The sequence below is a fragment of the Loxodonta africana genome, chromosome 4 (genome assembly GCF_030014295.1).
Source record: "Loxodonta africana isolate mLoxAfr1 chromosome 4, mLoxAfr1.hap2, whole genome shotgun sequence".
Classification (NCBI taxonomy): domain Eukaryota; kingdom Metazoa; phylum Chordata; class Mammalia; order Proboscidea; family Elephantidae; genus Loxodonta; species Loxodonta africana.
Genome location: NC_087345.1, coordinates 163,042,409 through 163,060,292, shown reverse-complemented (window position 1 = coordinate 163,060,292; position 17,884 = coordinate 163,042,409). Strand labels below are relative to the sequence as shown.

Genomic DNA, 17,884 nt, shown 5'->3' with positions numbered 1-17,884 from the left:
TTTCATCTGTAAAATGGAGATAATAATATCTACTTCATGGGAATATTGTGAGAATTAAAGAGTTCTCTTTATGTATGTAAAGGTTTAGAAGAGTGTTTGGCACAGGTTATGCATTCAAATTTTAGCTGTTATTTCTTATTTTCATAAGCCATTATGGTTTCTCTTTTCCATTAATTCATTAGAGATAACTACGGCTATATTTCCAAGATTAAAAAACTAGATGGTATAAATTCTCAGCATGCAATAATATCTTAACATTCTACAATAAATAATATAGCCAATACTATAATGTTAAGATTCAAATGTCTTTAATGACAATTTACAGACATTTTAAATTTGCAAACATAATCTGTGCCCAGAAAAGTTTCCAGGAAAAATACGAATGAACATTAGGTAGGGACTGGAGAACAATGGAAAGTTTCATATATTCTCTAGCCAGATTCAAACTTTACCCTATGAAACCTATTCTGTTAACAGACTCCATTTCTGTGTCAGCTACCACCAGTAAGGCTTTAATACTCAGCGTGTGATGAGAGATGAAACCATGTGTGAACAACTTTCAGGTCCCATGAGTAGGCTGACTGTTGAAGCTGTCAGGTTCAATTGCATCATTCCACATTATTCAATGCCCCAAACTGCTCCCTAATTGTTAGGAGCTTAACGTATTCAAAACCATTGTTTAGGCTAATGCTGAAATGTGCCACAATTGAGTTTCTATAAAGTAGTGGGAGGGATTAAAGAGTAGTTAAACCACCACTGAACACACGATTGGACAACAGAACTGTACAGAACAACCAAACAATTCTAAGTAGGTTCTTAATCAGTTAATACCTAATCAATGTATTTCTCATCTTTTTTAAAAATTTAAGTCCCTAGGACTAAGGAAGCTACTAAAGAATTTTAGAACTGGAAAAGACCTTAGTCCACGGCTGAACCTAAAATGGGCAAACCTCATTTATATACATTAGTATTGAATTAGGTTATTTAACTGAAAATTTTAATACTATCTGTAGTACAGGAAGTGCGTCTGTACAATTTCTTTCCTCACAGGTGATCAGACTTTTCTCTAACAGCTGAAATTAGTCATATCCTATAATAACTGTGGAAACCCTGGTGGCGTAGTGGTTAAGTACTACAGCTGCTAACCAAAGGGTCGGCAGTTCAAATCCACCAGGAGCTCCTTGGAAACTCTATGGGGCAGTTCTACTCTGTCTTATAGGGTTGCTATGAGTCGGAACCGACTTGACGGCACTGGGTTTTTGGGGTTTATAATAACTGCAGCATCAGTGTAACAACAATTACTTTATCGTCTGTAAAGTGCATAATCTCATTTGAACTTCATAACCTACTTGTATTAGGTAAGACAGGTATTTAAAGCATTCCCATTTTATACATGGAAAAACTAAGACTCACAAAAATGAAAGACCTGCCCATAAAAAAATATATAAAATCGCCATCAAGTCGTTTCTGACTCATAGCGACTCTATCAGTGAGTAGCAAAGCTCCTGGAACCCAGGTCTTCTGACTCAAATTTCTGCTGTTTTGCACTGTGTCACACAAATGAATACAGTAAAATTTCTAACAATGTTTTTCAAAGAGATACCTCTTAACAGAAAAGGGACATAATTGGGAGGTTCATTATAATGGTAATGATTTGTAAACTAGAGAGTTGGCTCAGGAGTCAGATTGCCTTGATACCAAACTTAGTTCCAATACTTACTAGATATGTGACCTTGTGCTGTTACTTTACCTTGTCACCATCTAATAATAAGTGACATTACAAATCACGTATAAAAACTTATTTTGCTCAGGATGTTAACTTCCTTAAAATTATAAACCCTTAAGAAACTACTTAAAATCGATGAAAGTTTTATTAGGACCAATCAAGTCTGAACACGGATATCCCACAAAGTCATGTTCAGCCTAGGAAACTGAACTATTTTCTCAAATAGAACACAAATGTCATTACTGGATATCACCTGAAAAGACATCAACAACTACATCTAAGAAAACAACCCCCCAAATACATACACACTCCAAAGGTATCCTCTTAGAAAACAAAATGTTCAAAGCTGGTTGAGGTACGAGTCTCAGAGAAATCTGCAAAACTCAATCACTAAATTGTACCTTAACAATACTGGCATACTTGCATTTACTAAATGTCACATAAATAAACATTGGAAGTTCCTTCATTTAAATGACTCTTAAAACCACATCCTTTCTTGTAACAGTAACAAGTAGACAAGTAACTATGATTATCTACATGTAGACTGCATTCGAAAGAAGAACCCAAAATGTAGGATATAATAGAATACGATTTTTCATTACATTCAATCTTAAATTCTTCAATTAAAGAAATCATTCTTCAAACGAAAGCACTTGCATCCTCCCTAAGACAGAGCAGAATGAATGCAGACCTGGGAAACACAGTGGGATTTGACAAGCAAAATGAAAAATTAATGGCACACCTACAGAAACTAATTTATACCTCCACTCATGGTACAACAAGGGCAGAACACATCATTAAAAATCACATGGACAGTAGCTCTATCTTCCAATAATGCTATGGGACTATAATTGTAACTGTTTTACCAATCTACTAATATGGAATAAAATAGGTTTCCTATATATTAAATATCTGTGAAAGAACAATTATTCTTAAAAACAAGTATATCAAATGTAACAAAAGTATTTGACACTGAAGAATAAATAACTGGGTTATCAAACAGGTTTTTAACAGGTTTGACATTCTTATTGGCCTTCTCAAATTTAGTCTTCTGAGCATCAGATTCTGCTCCTCCACCCCCCCACACACAATTTTACGAGTATCTTTTTTTTTCTCCATTAAAAGCGCGAATCAAGCAATTCACAGTTATTAATTTCTATTAGCTATTCCCTATCTTACCTCTCTAATCACTTTCCAGGGAATAATTCTTAAGATAGCAAATACGCCAAAACAAGAGACCTGTCTATCTTACTTAAAACCAGGGCCAAAAAGAACAAGAATGACCTCTAGATTTTTATCCTGCTGGCACTAAGCCAGTCACTTGAAAAATTACTATTTTCATTAAGCTTTTTGGGGGGAAGGTGGGGATGGGGGTAACAAAACATTATTCAAATGTAACATTCTTATTCTCTGATTAATATTTTAAAAGTATTTATTATTAGTGTTGAGGGTTTTCATCATAGCTATGAAAAAACTTCTACAATTACATTTAAATATCGATAATTTTAATTTACCCATTTATCTTATGGCATTGCTCTCTTCACTTTAAACAATCTATAAAGAAACCCTAAAGGGGTAGGATGTGACTATCTAACCACAATGAATTGCATGGTTTAAAAATAGGGTCTAAAAAAACAAACAAACAGGGTCTGAACATGAAAGTTATACCAGAAATAAACTTTGCCGTTCTGAAGAGAAGATTTACTTATTACCAAGCACATGTCAATTTTAAGAATCCTATATAAACATTCAGTTCATCTAAATATTGTTGTGTCCTTTCCCTTGCACACTGCCTAGAAAATTTCATGTTTCTCACATTCAACACCATTACTATTGTCTCAGGCAGCTAAATTGAAGTAGTTCTGCACTCAGTTCAACAGAGAGGTCAACCTGCCTCAGTTGCCTGGAGACTGATGGTTGCTACAGCAGCACCAGATAAGCCAGGCTAAATAAGCTTCTGCTTGAAGGCAGAAAGCATTTACTGCTAGACAGAAACGTAGATGGAGTTGTCTCAGCACGTAGCATTTGCGTTTAACTGGATGATCGTATTTATAAGAGACCCATCTTATTGAAACATGGAAAGGGGATAAACAGTAAAGATTTTAATTGGACTGAATCCTGGATTACTTGCAACCATGATTTCTTTGTTCTTCAGTTGAGTCACATGTTAAGTGGAATTTTCCCTCTGGCTATAAATTTCTCTTCACCACCACTTCCCCCAGCCACCTCCCTAATGCTAACCCCCAAACCTACAAACATAATGAATGAGAAGAAATGAGATTTTTGCTCAATTCAGCCTGGAATTAACCAGAGAGTAATTAAAACAGACTTTATAAAGAAAGGAAAGAAAAACACACATTGAAAATGTTAATGTGAAACTTTGTCCAAGGATATAAAGCTAAAAACAGCATATGGTTACACTTAATTAATAGAGATAAAATGGTTTATAAGAGCCATTTTCTCATTTATCCTTTCACCCTCTCTAACCTCCAGTCCCTGTTATTATGGCTACCTCACTTTTCTGGGGAAATGAGCTGAGGAAAACTCTCCTAAATAATCAAGCTCTCCTTAGTTTCAGAGTTTCTTCAAATAGTTAACTTACACTTTTAAAGATACTACTAACTAATTACGACATTAATTTTCTGTGTTGAACTATACGTTGGTCATTCTAATACTTGACTTAATTATGATGGTGACTACTTTCACTGCATCATTCACACAATTTAAAAATCACCTAATGCTGTGCTTTGATAATACAGCTTACAGAAATACCGGGGGAAAAACACAGACGTATGTGTGTGTGTCTGTGTGTGTAAACCCATTGCCGTTAAGTCGATTTCAACTCATAGCGACCCTAGAGGACAGAGTAAAACTGCCCCACAGGGCTTCCAAGGAGCAGCTGGTGGATTCGAACTGCTAACTCCTTGGTTAATAGCTGAGCTCTCAACCACTGCACCACATATGTGTGTGTATGTACGTATATGTATGTGCATATATATGTGTGTGTGTGTGTGTGTATATATACACACACACACACACATATATATATATAGTCTGTCCAATGGAAATCAGGAACACAAAGATAAAGCTCAAGTTTATAGCAACTTACAAATAACTACTTCATAAGCCAGCTGTAATTAGATATTTGTCGCTGTTATAATAATTTTTTTGAAACTTTAAGAGCCTTACTACTAAGAGTTTTGTAGAAAATGAAAATAGAAAAAATCCAAAAAAATTAAAAATACATACTTTAGGCATCTGAAATTATTATCTTTGGGGAAATGGGGGATACAAGAGGGTATGTGTGTCTGTGTCTGTCTGTGTAGCTCTGCACATTTACTGTCCTGTTTATAAAATTGGAGATTACCATTTTTCTGATTTGACTCTTGCTTTTAAAGCATTTCTGCAGACTATGTCACCTATTAAGTCACAAATCTACAGTGAGGGAAAGCGGTAAACAACTCCAAAATCTACATATTGACCAAGTATTTATCATATTTACAAACATTTGTTCTTTCACACTAGAAGGAAAACCATGTGGTGTTTAAAGGCCTCATTCACTTTTTATACTACACTCTCCTATATTACTTTCTTACTCTAGATAGCCAATGTTCACGTATTATCTGTGTAATTTAAAAAATTATAAAATGAAAATTTTAAACCACGAAAATCCAAAATTGGTTCACAACTTTGTGAGTCCTATTTTTTAAAAGAAAGAATAAAAGCCCCCCACCCTCCCAATTTACAACATTAGAACAAAATTAGAAACCTAGAATGAGTTATGCCCACATGCTCATTTATTTGGTGCCTACATCTTTCATAAATATCATGTAAAAATGTCTATTATTCCTACTAACAAGACAAGTTGAGATATTTTATAAATTCCTATAGGAAACGCTATGTCACTTACTTCTCCTCCACCAAGCTTATTTTAAAAAAGCAAGATGACATAATCAATGTCACTGAACTGTACATGTAGAAACCTGAATTGGTACATATTTCGCTGTGTATATTCTCAACAACCACAAAAATAATTCAAAAAAAAATAAAAATAAAAATGACAAAGTCCAACTACTCACGTAACCACATTATATTTACCTGAGTTGCAGCAACAGCAGTGGTTGCAGAAGATGTGGCTAAGGGAGAAAGAGCTCCCACTTGTTGCAAATGACCAGAAGATTGTTGAGGTAAATGAGAACTGGAAACAGGAGTACTAGATCCTGAGCCAGATACTACATTTGGAAATGATACTGCTACATCATTGCTGTTATAAATACCTGCAAGAAAAAAAATTTTATTTAAATATTTTACAACTTAGTAGTCAAGTATGTCACAGACATGCAATATTTTAATATATGAATCAGAATACCCACATTTCTTCCTTAGCCCCTCCCCAGTTGTGAATTTCATTGTTTGGTGGTAAAAAATACACCAGTACCTAAGTTAGTAAATACTACCTTTCCATAAAATACACAAACCTAAAAGAACTTAAATCATTTTAATGTAGCAAAAATGTCTTTGTTAATAGACAGGGATCCCTTTGGGAAGACCTTTGTATTTTAACAGTTTTAGGAGTCCCTAAGGGCAATGAAAGGTTTCTTAAGCAGGAGAATGAAACAATTAAGAGTGGCATAAAATTCACCTGGTAAACCTTTCAAAATGCAGATTCCAAGGCCCCAGAAATCATGATTTCGGAAGGTCTGAAGTGGAAGAGACCTTGTTTTAGAAAGGTCACCCAGGACACAATGTATAAAATAAAGTGGAATAGCACTAGACTTGAGATACAGAGACCAAAAATAAAGTGGAAGAGCATTAGACTTGAGATACAGAGACCAATAAAGAGGCTGATGACATTGGTAGGACTCGACTGTAAAAATATAGGTGGAGTCTCAGATATTAAGCAGGTAAAATAAAGAGGACATTAAGACTGAATGACTTAGAATGCTGGCGAAATAGACACGAAAAGAGAGAGTGAAAGGAGGAAGCGGGTTGTCTCATTGGGGGAGAGCAAATGGGAGTATGTGGCAAGGTATGTACGGGTCTTTGGGTGAGAGACTGACTTGATTTGTAAACTTGCACTTAAAGCACAATAAAAATTAAAAAAAAAAAAAAAAAAGACTGAATGAAGTATAGCAGGAGAGGGCAGGAGTAGAAGTAGGAGGGAGCGTTAAAAGATAATGAGACTTGGGCTACCAGGAACACATGAGATAAAACAGGATGAGAGAGTTGATGAGAGCATTTTCAGTGGCACCATGCAGAAAGATGAAAAAAAGGGGGGAAATGAGAAAGTAGAAGCAATCATTCTAGAAGTGTGGATAGAAAACGGAAAACAGAAAATGAGCAAAAATTAAGGGTAAACAAGGAATTACTGGTGTGGGTGGTGGCAGATATTGTGTGCCACTTCTTAAAGATGCAAGACCATGCTTCTGCTGAAAAAAAGAGCCCACAGAGAAGCAGGCATTTGAGGATAAGGAGAGAGTTGGGAATGTCTATAACCCAGTGGTTCTCAACCAGGGGGCAATTTTTCTTCCTCAGGGACATCTGACAATATCTGGAGACTTTTTTTTTTTCTCACAAGCAAGGGATGCTACTGGCATCTAGTAGGTAGAGGCCAGGGATGCTGCTGAACATATTACAGTGCACCAGACAATCCCCATAACAAAAATTATTTGGCCCATAATGTTAATGGTGCGGAGGCTGAGAAATCTTACTATGAAACCATGGCCCTTGGGAGGGTAGAAGGGGATACTATCCTGAGAGCCTGCCACTGTAATACACGGAAAGCAGGAAAAAATGAGCTGAAGTGGGCTGTAGTCAAAAATTTTTGAAAAACAATAGCCCTAGAGGGCAACAGTAATTAATAATTTGTACAAAAAAAATTTTATCAACAGTGCAATTTACTTTATTCTAAGCAATACAAATATTACTGATTCATAATAAATAAAGGCACTTATAATCTTCTTCAAGAGGGATATGAGAATTGGGAAATTTTTAAAGTTCTTACAGTTCTAACTGTGGCACCTACATTCTTTTTATATCTACAATTTCTCCAGGAGAAAAAAAAAAAAGATAATTTATTCATTTAACAAATGCATTAATTCCCTAAGCCCCAGGGGTACAAAGACAAATTTAAGGTATGTGTCCTCTGCCTTCAAGAAGCCAAGTTTTTTTTTTTGTATGTTTGTCCTCTGCCTTCAAGAAGCTTAGTGGAAAAAAGAGACAAACACAAAAGGCTGTAGGTAGTTATGACAGAGACATCCTCAGGCGACTATGAGTGCACAAAAAGGGGTATCTAACCTAGACCTGGGCTGAGAGTCAAAAAACTCAGTGGAAGAGGTGGTGCCTTTAAAGCTAATTTCTAAAGGTGCTGCAAAACAGAGGTGAGGGTGGCCTGAGGAAAAGACAAGCAACAGGCAGCAGTGTAACTGCCAGGGCTTCCAACCTGTGCATTCCGGTTCAAGCTCCTGATGAGAATTTGCATTTCTAACAAGTTCCCTGTTCATAATTTGTATTTCCACCCTAGACATACTGAATTAGAATCCACATTTTAACAAGCTCTCCAGGTGATACACTGGTATAACTCCCTGAGAACTTGTTAGAAATGCAAATTCTTAGCAGGGCTTGAACCAGAACAACCCCTGTTCCAAGCCCTGGTAAATACTAAGAATTTATAGGTACCTTCGAAAAAAAATTTTTTTCCAGCAGGGGTGGGTTACCCAATAGGCAAGGCAAACATGGTGCTTACCTTGCTTACCAGATCTTGTGTAGTGAAACTGTTCACTAACGATCAGTAGGTAAGCACAAGTAAGCCTCTGCTTACCTTGCTTACTGGGTCTCATCCACTCCTCTCAGGGATTGTAAATTTGAAAATAGGCTTTGATTCTGGAGGAAGGTGCTGTGGGGTTGGGAGAGAGACAGGTGCCAGCCATACCAGGAAGCAGAATCTTTGATGTGGTAAAAAAAAAAAAATGTGTAATTGTTCACTACAGAAGTTCTGGCAAGCAAAGTAAGCACCATGTTTACCTTATCTATTGAATAATCCACCCCAACCTTCAGTATAGCTTAAGCTCAGAACGCAAATAAGCATGAGGCAAAAAAAAAAAAAAAAAAAAGGCTAAAAATTAAACAAGGACTAGATCAAGAAAAGCAAGCAATGCATGTTAAAAGTTTAAAGACAATAGGGAGCCACTGAAAGATTTTAAGCAGAAGCTTGTTGATTCGATTGGTGTTTAAACCAGCTGAAAACAGATTGGGAAGAGGACTTAAATAGAGGCCGGGAAAGCTGTTAAGAGGCTACTGCAGTGAAATAAAAAAAAAAAAAATTTTCAGGTAATAGTAATAAAGGGACATTACAAAGACAAAACCGATAGGACCTTGGTTGACTAATTAAATTTGAAGACTAAAAAAGGTGGACATGTCAAGAATGACCCTTAAGGACCAATAAGTGGGAGTGGTGATAACATTCACTGAAACAGGATTATCTACTAAGAATAGCCAACATCTGATTACTTTGGGCAGGTCATTATGCTAGCATAGTAGCCCAATGAGGTAGGTATTTTTCCCAAATTACATCTAAGCAAACTGAAGTTTAAAGAAATTAAGCAACTTCCTTGGTGACCTAGTAGGTGATAGAACCAGGATTCAAACTCACAGCTGTCTGATCCTACAACCAAGTTTGTGATTCAGGTTAATCATCATGGACTTTAAGATGCTGTGGGTCAAGGAACTCTACTATAAAGTCTGGAGAATAATGGGATGAGCCTGAAGCTCAGTAAAAAAGTCATATCTGGAAATACAAATCCAGGAGTCAAAAGCAGAGTAAATTAGAGTAACAAACAGGCTTCTTTTTTTTTTTTTTTTTTTTGGCCTACACTATGGTTGAAAAATTTTAACTAGTGGTTCATATTCAGAAATTTCACATTAAAAAATCTACACTTCTAATTTCTCTTGAAAAACTAGCACTGGGTTCAGTATTCTGAAATAGCAACCTGCTGGAGAGCTTTAGGCAGGGCATAGATTCTATAATCCACCAGAGTCCCCATTATTCTATATTGTGTCATTCACCTCTTCACTCATTTATGTTACCTACTTGGCCCAGGAAGTATTTGATTTATGACTCCTGAAATGAAAGCTTGTCAAATTCAAGGGAGGAAGATGAGATCACTCAGGCAAAAGTTCTCAGTATGATCAAGAGAAGAGGACAAAAGTCAGAAAAGGGTGGGCACAAGACCACAAAGGACAAAATAAGAAAACTAAAGAGAGAATATCAGAAATCAGTATGGGAATTTCAAAGAAAAAGGCCAAATGATTCTAACAGGTCATTTAAGATAAGGCCAGAAAAAGGAGTGACCATACATCTTGGCAAATAACTCTTTTAGGAAGCAAACCTGTGAAGGACAGAAAAGAGACAGCATGCTAATGAAGAGAATATTTATAAACTTTATATTCCGTAGCTGAGGAAAAAATACATATGCTTCTCAAAGTTGTTTACTCCACAGCTTATTAAACAAGTATATATTGAGTTTATATTACAAAAAGGACACTGAAGACAGCAAAGAACAGAAAGGAATTTTGTCTTCAAAGGGCTTACAGTCTCATAGCAAAGCTAAGAAATATTCATAAGTTTTTTGTATAGAAGCTATAAGGTCACTATGAGTTGGAATCGACTTGACAGCAACAGGTTTTAACGGTTCGTTATGAGGGAGAAATGTTAGGTGCCATAAGGAATTAAATGAATATGAAATAAAAGACCATTTAAGTTCAGAAGCAGAAACCCTGGTGGCGTAGTGGTTAAGTGCTAAGGCTGCTAACCAAAAGCTCGGCAGTTCAAATCTGTCAGGTGCTCTTTGGGAACTCTATGGGGCAGTTCTACTCTGTCCTATAGGGTTGCTATGAGTTGGAATCAACTGGACGGCAGTGGGTTTGGTTTTTTTCGGTAAGTTCAGAAGAAGAGGTTGGGAAAGAGAAGCCCAATTGAAAAGTACGTGAACTGAACTTTTAGAAATACTTTAATAGGTACGATGCTCATTACCTGGTTATTTTGATGGGGGAAAAGCATGCTACATATGAATATCGAATTTTTAAACCTAAAAGGCAAGGGTTACTTAGAGGCAGCATGTTCAAATGCAAACAGAACAAGCTCTGGAATGAGACAAAATTGGGTTCAAATACTGGCTCTCCCAACTATGTGATCGTGATCAAATTACTTAACTTTTCTAAGCCTCTGTGTTAGTCTAGGTACAAAACAAAGATAACAGCTACCTGAAATGCCTTTTCTGAGAATACGAGAATACGCATGTAAAGGCTCTCTAGCAACGCCTAACATACATTAAAAAAGTTTCAATAAATGGGTCGTTACGAGTCGGAACTGACTCAATGACATTGGGTTTTGAGTATAGCTAATCTGGAAGTCCTCGTGGCACAGTGGTTAAGAACTAAGCTGCTAACCAAAAGGTCGGCATTCGAATCCACCAGCTGGCTCCTTGGAAACCTTATGCGGCAGTTCTATTCTGTTCTACAGGATCGCTATGAGTTGGAATCGACTCAATGGCAATGGGTTTTTATAGTTAATTAAGGCGGCAAGCATTAAATCAAACACATGAATATAAATTGTGATAAGTGCTATGATGTAGGAGGAAAAGGTACCATGAGAGTGAAAAACCAGGAAGCAATAAAGACCTCACTGAAGAAATGATATTTAAGTCAAGACCTAAAAAGTTAGATAGGTGCTAAATGGACACACAGTGAGGGAGAAAAGATTTTTCAAAATACCTTGGCACAATCAAGGAAGAAAAACTCGTTAATATGGCTAAGGCACGGTAGAGAGAGTAGCAGAAAACAAAGCTGGAGGGAGAAAGGAACAGATCTCACAGGCTTTTGCAGGCCATGTAGAAGTGTTTAGAATTTATGCTAGATCAGTGGAAACGAGACCAGGGTGGAATGGGAGGACATCATGAGCCTCAAGCAAACAGCAGAACACCATACCCTGGAAAAGAAGCTATTATCAGCAATATTAATTGGGGCTTGCTTAGCTCACTTAACCGCAAGGCTGTTTTTCTTGAGCAACCAGGTGCCCGCCAGGTGCCCGCCAGGCGCCCAGAAAAAAGAGATGACCACTATATGACCCTCCACTAGAGACAGGAGTGAGAAAAAGTCCCTCACAGGAAATTGAACCATGACGTTAAAAAAAGGACCTCAACTGGGCACGTGCAAAAGTGATGTGGCAGGTGCTACGCTGAACAAGAGTGACTCCATCTTGAAAGAAATACACACGCGTACTTCATTATAATAAAACTATGCCCCTTTCTAGAAGACCACGCCCATTCCCAGAAAACCCAGGACTAAAGATGACAAGATTATCCTACCCTAAACTATAAGAGCTGTGACCTCCCTGACTGTGGCAAGTGAGTCTTTTGGAAAGGTTTAGTCTCCCGCTGACTCCTTTTACTTGTCGCAAGTAAAATATACTTGCCAAAGTTATGACCAACTCTGTCTTCCTCATGTATTCTCTTACCTGGGGAAAGACAAGGACCCTTTCTGTAAACTGGTATCAGTAACAGAAAGACACCAAAGACAAATAGCATGACTTTCTAAAAAAGGTTATCTCTCTGACTGCTAAGTAACAAATGGATTAAAAGGAGGGAACAGTGGGAACAGAAAGATCGTTTAGGGAAGCTTTTTCATAACTAAACGAAAAATGTGTCCCTCTGAACTAAGGTGTTAGTGGTACTGAACATGGAAAAAGATGGATCTGAAGTACCTCTAGAAGTCAGGATCAGTTAAGCCTGATGACAAATTAGATTTGGTAGGCAGGGTAGAGAAACGAGTTATGAGTGAGTTCCAGGGTTATGCCTAGGTATTAACAGGTGCCATTTACTGAGGTCATGAAAACCAGAGCAGGAGGAGATTTTTGCTTGTGAAGAGAAAAAATTGGCCTAAGACAAAGTTCTGAGGTCCTCCAACATTTCAAAGATGGTTAATGGAGAAGGAATGGGTATAGAAAATTGTGATCAGTGAGGTAAGAAGAAAACTATGAGTGTAGTGTTACAAAAGCCAAGAAAATACAGTTCGCAGAAACAGGGAGCATCGACTGTTTCAAATGCTGCTGAGAAGTGTGGGAAAGACATACGCTGAAAATGCGCATTGGATCTGGAACACGATGGTCATTTTGGGAAACACAGTACAGCGAGGGCAGAAGACGAACTAAAGTAGAGCCAAGAAAACAGTGTTTAGACTTAATCTTTTATCAGCGTGCCCAATACAATTATACAAAATTGACATGTACAACAGAAGTATACTAGTCCAACGACAGAAATACTAATGTTTACAAACCAGAGTCCTGCTTTCCAGTTTCAAACTGTGTAGGAGGCCAAATACATAAAGTTGCTTGTTCAGCAAGGAAGCAGAGTAAACGGATGGGATAGTCTTATGGAATATCTAACTAAGTAAATGGTTAAGCCTGAAAAATTATCCCTACCCTACATCCCAAGAGATGAATATTCTTTTCTAGAGGTTAACAAGGTACAAAAGTAGTTGAAAGTCCAAATCCTGCTCTCTCAGACAAATAACTTAACCTCTTAGAATCTCACATGCCTCACTATAAAGTGAGGATGGTACCAGCAATTTCGTAGGACTGGTGCAAGGATTAACTAACACATGTAAAGCATATATTTATATTATTGGTAACTGTCTACCACATAGTAAAGAAGCCCTGATGGCACAATGGTTAGGCACTCACTGCCAGCTGAGAGGTCGGTGGTTTGAATCAACCCAGCTGCTGGTGGTAGAAAGACCTGGTGTTCTGCTCTCGTAAAGATTACAGCCTAGAAAACCCTATGGGGCAGTTCTACTCTGTCACATGGGGTTGCTGTGAGTTGGGATCCACTCAATGGCACATAACAACAACAACAAAGTAAGGTGAAGGAGACAGACATTAAAAAAATAATCGCACAAATATTAGCACAATGATGAAAACATACAATGTGCTATGACAAAATATATCGTTATTCTTAGGGGTGTCTAGTCAATTCCGACTCATAATGACCCTATGTGACAAGGCAGAACTGCCCCATAGGATTTTCTTGGCTGCAATCTTTACAAGAGCAGATAGCCAGATCTTTCTCCCACAGAATGGCTAGGTATGTCCAAACCACCAACCTTTCGGTCAGCAGTTGAGCAGTTAACCATAGCACTACCATGGCTCCTGTGACAAAATACAGAGGAAACTTAATTGAGGTTTAGTGGTACAGGGTGGGTGTCTATAAGAAAGTAACAGATAAACTAATAGAAAGGCCCTTAGAGATAATTTGTTGCTTTTATCTACTCAGGGTTCTTTCCTATTTCTTTTCCAAATAGTAATCTAACTTTCCATGAAAGAAGTATCTTCCCCCTCCTCCCCATTTCATACAGTCTTGGTAAAGTGATGAACATATGATCCGAGCTGAGACAATCACACTGTCTCCCCAGAGAACTGAAATCTTAACTCCTGAGTTAGTCTGTTGGTAATAATATTAAGAGACTATTGATTAATTCCTATTTATCTACCTCTTGCAACTATCCTTATTTCTGTCCTTCCTGAGGTCTACATTGGGGTTTTTTTAATTTAATTCTTTCAAATAACTGCATAGATCAAATAAGTTCTGTTTCTTCTTAAATTGGAGAGAATCCAATACATTCTGGCTTAAATACGAGGAACCCTAAGTGATACAGTCAGTATATAAAAAGCAAAGAAATAAAATACTCAAAGATGAAGCTAGAGGCCAGTCAAAAGGCTAGCTCACATAGAGCCTTGCAGGCCATAAACGATTACGTAATTTCATCCTAACAGAAAGTCATTAATGAATTCTAACAAGAAGAGTGGCATGATCAGAACTACATTTTTAAAAGATAACTTTGGAGGCTAGCATTACCCTGATACCAAGCCCAGACAAAGATACTACAAGAAAAATAAATAAATAACTATGGATCAATATATTTTATGAATATTACAAAAATCTTCAACAAAATATTAGCAAACTTTATCCACTAACATATTAAAACGATTAAACACCATGATCAAGTGGGATTTATTCTAGCATTGCAAGGGCGGTTCAGTGTAAAACATCAAGTTAGTAGAACAAAGGAAAAGAACCACAAGATCATCTCAATCAATGCAGAGAAGGCACCTGACAAAATCTAACACCCTTTCATGATAAAAACACGAAGCAAACTAGAAATAGAAAAGAAATTCCTCAATACACTAAAGAATATTTATGAAAACTCACGGCTAACATCATATTCAATGGAGAAAAACCAAGAGCTTTCCCCGTAAGATAAGGAAAAAGACAGGGATGCCTACTCTCACCACTGCTATTCAATATCTTACTGGAAGTCCTAGCGAAAGCAATCAAAGAAGAAAAAGAAATAAAAAGTATCCAAACTGAGAAGGAAGAAGCATAACTATCTGCAGATGACATGATTCCACATACAGAAAATCCCAAGAAAAAAAATCACAAGAAAGCTACTAGAACTAATAAACGCATTCAGCAAAGTTACAGGATACATCAATACACAAAAATCAGTTGGGTTTCTATAAACCAGCAATGAACAACCTCAGAAGGAAATTAAGAAAACAATTCATAATAACATTTAAGATAATAAAATACCGAGAAATAAATTTAATAAAATACCTAGGAATAAATTTAACCAGAAAACTGAAAGACTTGTTTGACTAAACAATCAGACAAATAGTAGCACAAGGTGAAAACAGAGAATATGCTGTGACAAAACATATTGTTAGGTGCCCCCAAGTCAATTTCAACTCACAGTTACTATCTTAGTATCTAGTGCTGCTATAACAGAAATATCACAAGTGGATGGCTTTAACAAATGAAAATTTATTCTTTCACAGTTTAGGAAGCTAGAAGTCCAAATTCATGGTGCCAGCTCCAGGGGAAGGCTTTCTTTGTAGGCTCCAAGGGAAGGTCCTTGTCATTAATCTTCCCTTTTTCCCTGGTCTAGGGGCTTGTCAGCGCAGGGACCTCGGGTTGAAAGGACATGCTTCATTCCTGGCTCTTCTTGCTTGGTGGCAATGAGGTTCCCTCTCTCTCTCTGCTCATTTCTCTCTTTTATATTTCAAAACAGACAGACTCAAGATATACCCTAGTCCTATAGATTATATCCCACCTCATTAACATAACTGCCTATAATCCTGCCTCAGTAACATCATAGAGATTAGAATTTACAACACATAGGATAATTACATCTAGATCACAAAATAGAGAACCACACAATACTGAGAATCATGGCCTAGTCAAGTTGACACACATTTTAGGGGGACACAATTCAATCCATAACAGCAACCCTGTATTACAAAGCAGAACTGCTGCACTTCGTCATACTTTGTTGCTGTTGTCGTGTGCCACTAAGTCGATTCCAACTAAGAAAGTTTGACTTCCTTATATTTAACTTTAATCCACCTGAAATCCATTCTGGTGCACCATCTAAGAAACTATAAAACGTTACTGAAGAAATTAAAGAAGACCTAAATAAATGTAAAAACATTCCTTGTTTATGGACTGAAGTCTTAATATTATAATGATGTATTACACAAAACAATCCACAGGTTCGCATTAATTCCTATCAAAATTCCAAGAGCCTTCTTTATGGAAATGGAAAAGCCAATCCTCAAATTCATATGAAACAATAAGGGGACCCCATTAGCCAAAGCAATCTTGAAAAAGAAGAACAAAGTAGGAGGACTCACATTTCCTGACCTCAAAATGCACCAGGAGCTACAGTAATCAAAATAGTGTGGTACTAGTATAAAGACAGACACAAAGACCAATGGAATCCAACTGAGCAACCAGAAATAAACCCATATCTATGGTCAATTGCTATTCAAAGAGAGTACTAAGTCCAGTCAATGGGGGAAGGAATAGTATCTTCAAGAAATGGGGCTTGGACAACTGATAACTAAATGCAAAAGAATGAAACTGGACACGTAACTCACACCATCACACTCAAGATGGCTCAATGACTTAAATGTTAGAGCTAAACCATAAAACTCTTAGAAGAAAATACAGGGGTAAAACTTGAATACCTTGTTTTTCAAAATGGACCCTTAAGGCTGTAGCCTTTGATCTTCATCAGTTCTGATAACCAAGAACAACAAAATAGAAATACTGAACTTCATCAAAATTCAAAGCTTTTGTGTACCAAAGGACTCTATCAACAAAGTGGAGAGGCAACCTATGGAATAGGAGAAAATATCTGGGAACTGTTATGGGGTGAGAATTGTGTCCCCCCAAAATACGTGTATCGATTTGGTTAGGCCATGATTCCCAGTATTGTGTGACTGTCCACCATTTTGTCATCTGATGTGATTTTCCTACATGTTGTAAATCCTACCTCTAATGATGTTAATCAGGCGGGATAGTCAGCAGTTATGTTAATGAGGTAGGACTCAATCTACAAGACTCTCTTTTGAGATATAAAAGAGAGAAGCAAGCAGAGAGACACTGGACGTCATACCGCCAAGAAAGCAGCACCAGAAGCAGCACATGTCCTTTGGACTCAGGGTTTCTGCACAGAGAAGGACTTTCCTCCAGAGCCAACAGAGAAAGCCTTCCCCTGGAGCTGATGCCCTGAATTTGGACTTCTAGCCTACTAGACTCTGAGAGAATAAACTCCTGTTTGTTAAAGCCATCCACTTGTGGTATTTGTTAGAGCAGCACTAGATGACTGAGACAGGAACCATATATCTGATTTGTTGTTGTAGATGTTTGGTGCCGTCAAGTCAGTTCTGCCACATAGTGACCCTCTGTAAAACAGAACAAAACACTGCCCAGTCCTGTGACATCCTTACAATCCTTGCTATGTTTGAGCCCACTGTTGCAGCCACTGAGTCAATCCATCTCATCAAGGGTCTTCCTCTTTTCCACTGACCCTCTAACTTATCAAGCATGATGTCCTTCTTCAGGTTGTGTCATCTGCATATTGCAGGTTGTTAACGACTCTTCCACCAATCCTGTTCTTCTTGACATAGTCCAGATTCTCAGGTTATTTGCTCAGTACACAGACTGAATACGTATAGTGAAAGAATAAAACCTTCGTGCACACATTGCCTGATTTTAAATCACGCAGTATTCCCTCATTTTATTGGAACGATTCCCTCTTGGC

The 17,884-nt window shown here is 37.4% G+C and overlaps 1 protein-coding gene across 20 annotated transcripts in view; it reads right to left on the bottom strand.

Moving 5' to 3' along the window:
- The window catches only part of MLLT10 (MLLT10 histone lysine methyltransferase DOT1L cofactor), a 308,932-nt gene that overhangs the window by 30,588 nt on the left and 260,460 nt on the right, over positions 1–17,884 (bottom strand). For all 20 annotated transcript variants that reach the window (XM_023548872.2, XM_064284905.1, XM_003410556.4 and 17 more), the window contains one exon: positions 5,825–6,003. In XM_023548872.2, the coding sequence (XP_023404640.1) occupies positions 5,825–6,003 (179 nt within the window). The remainder of the gene's footprint in view (positions 1–5,824; positions 6,004–17,884) is intronic.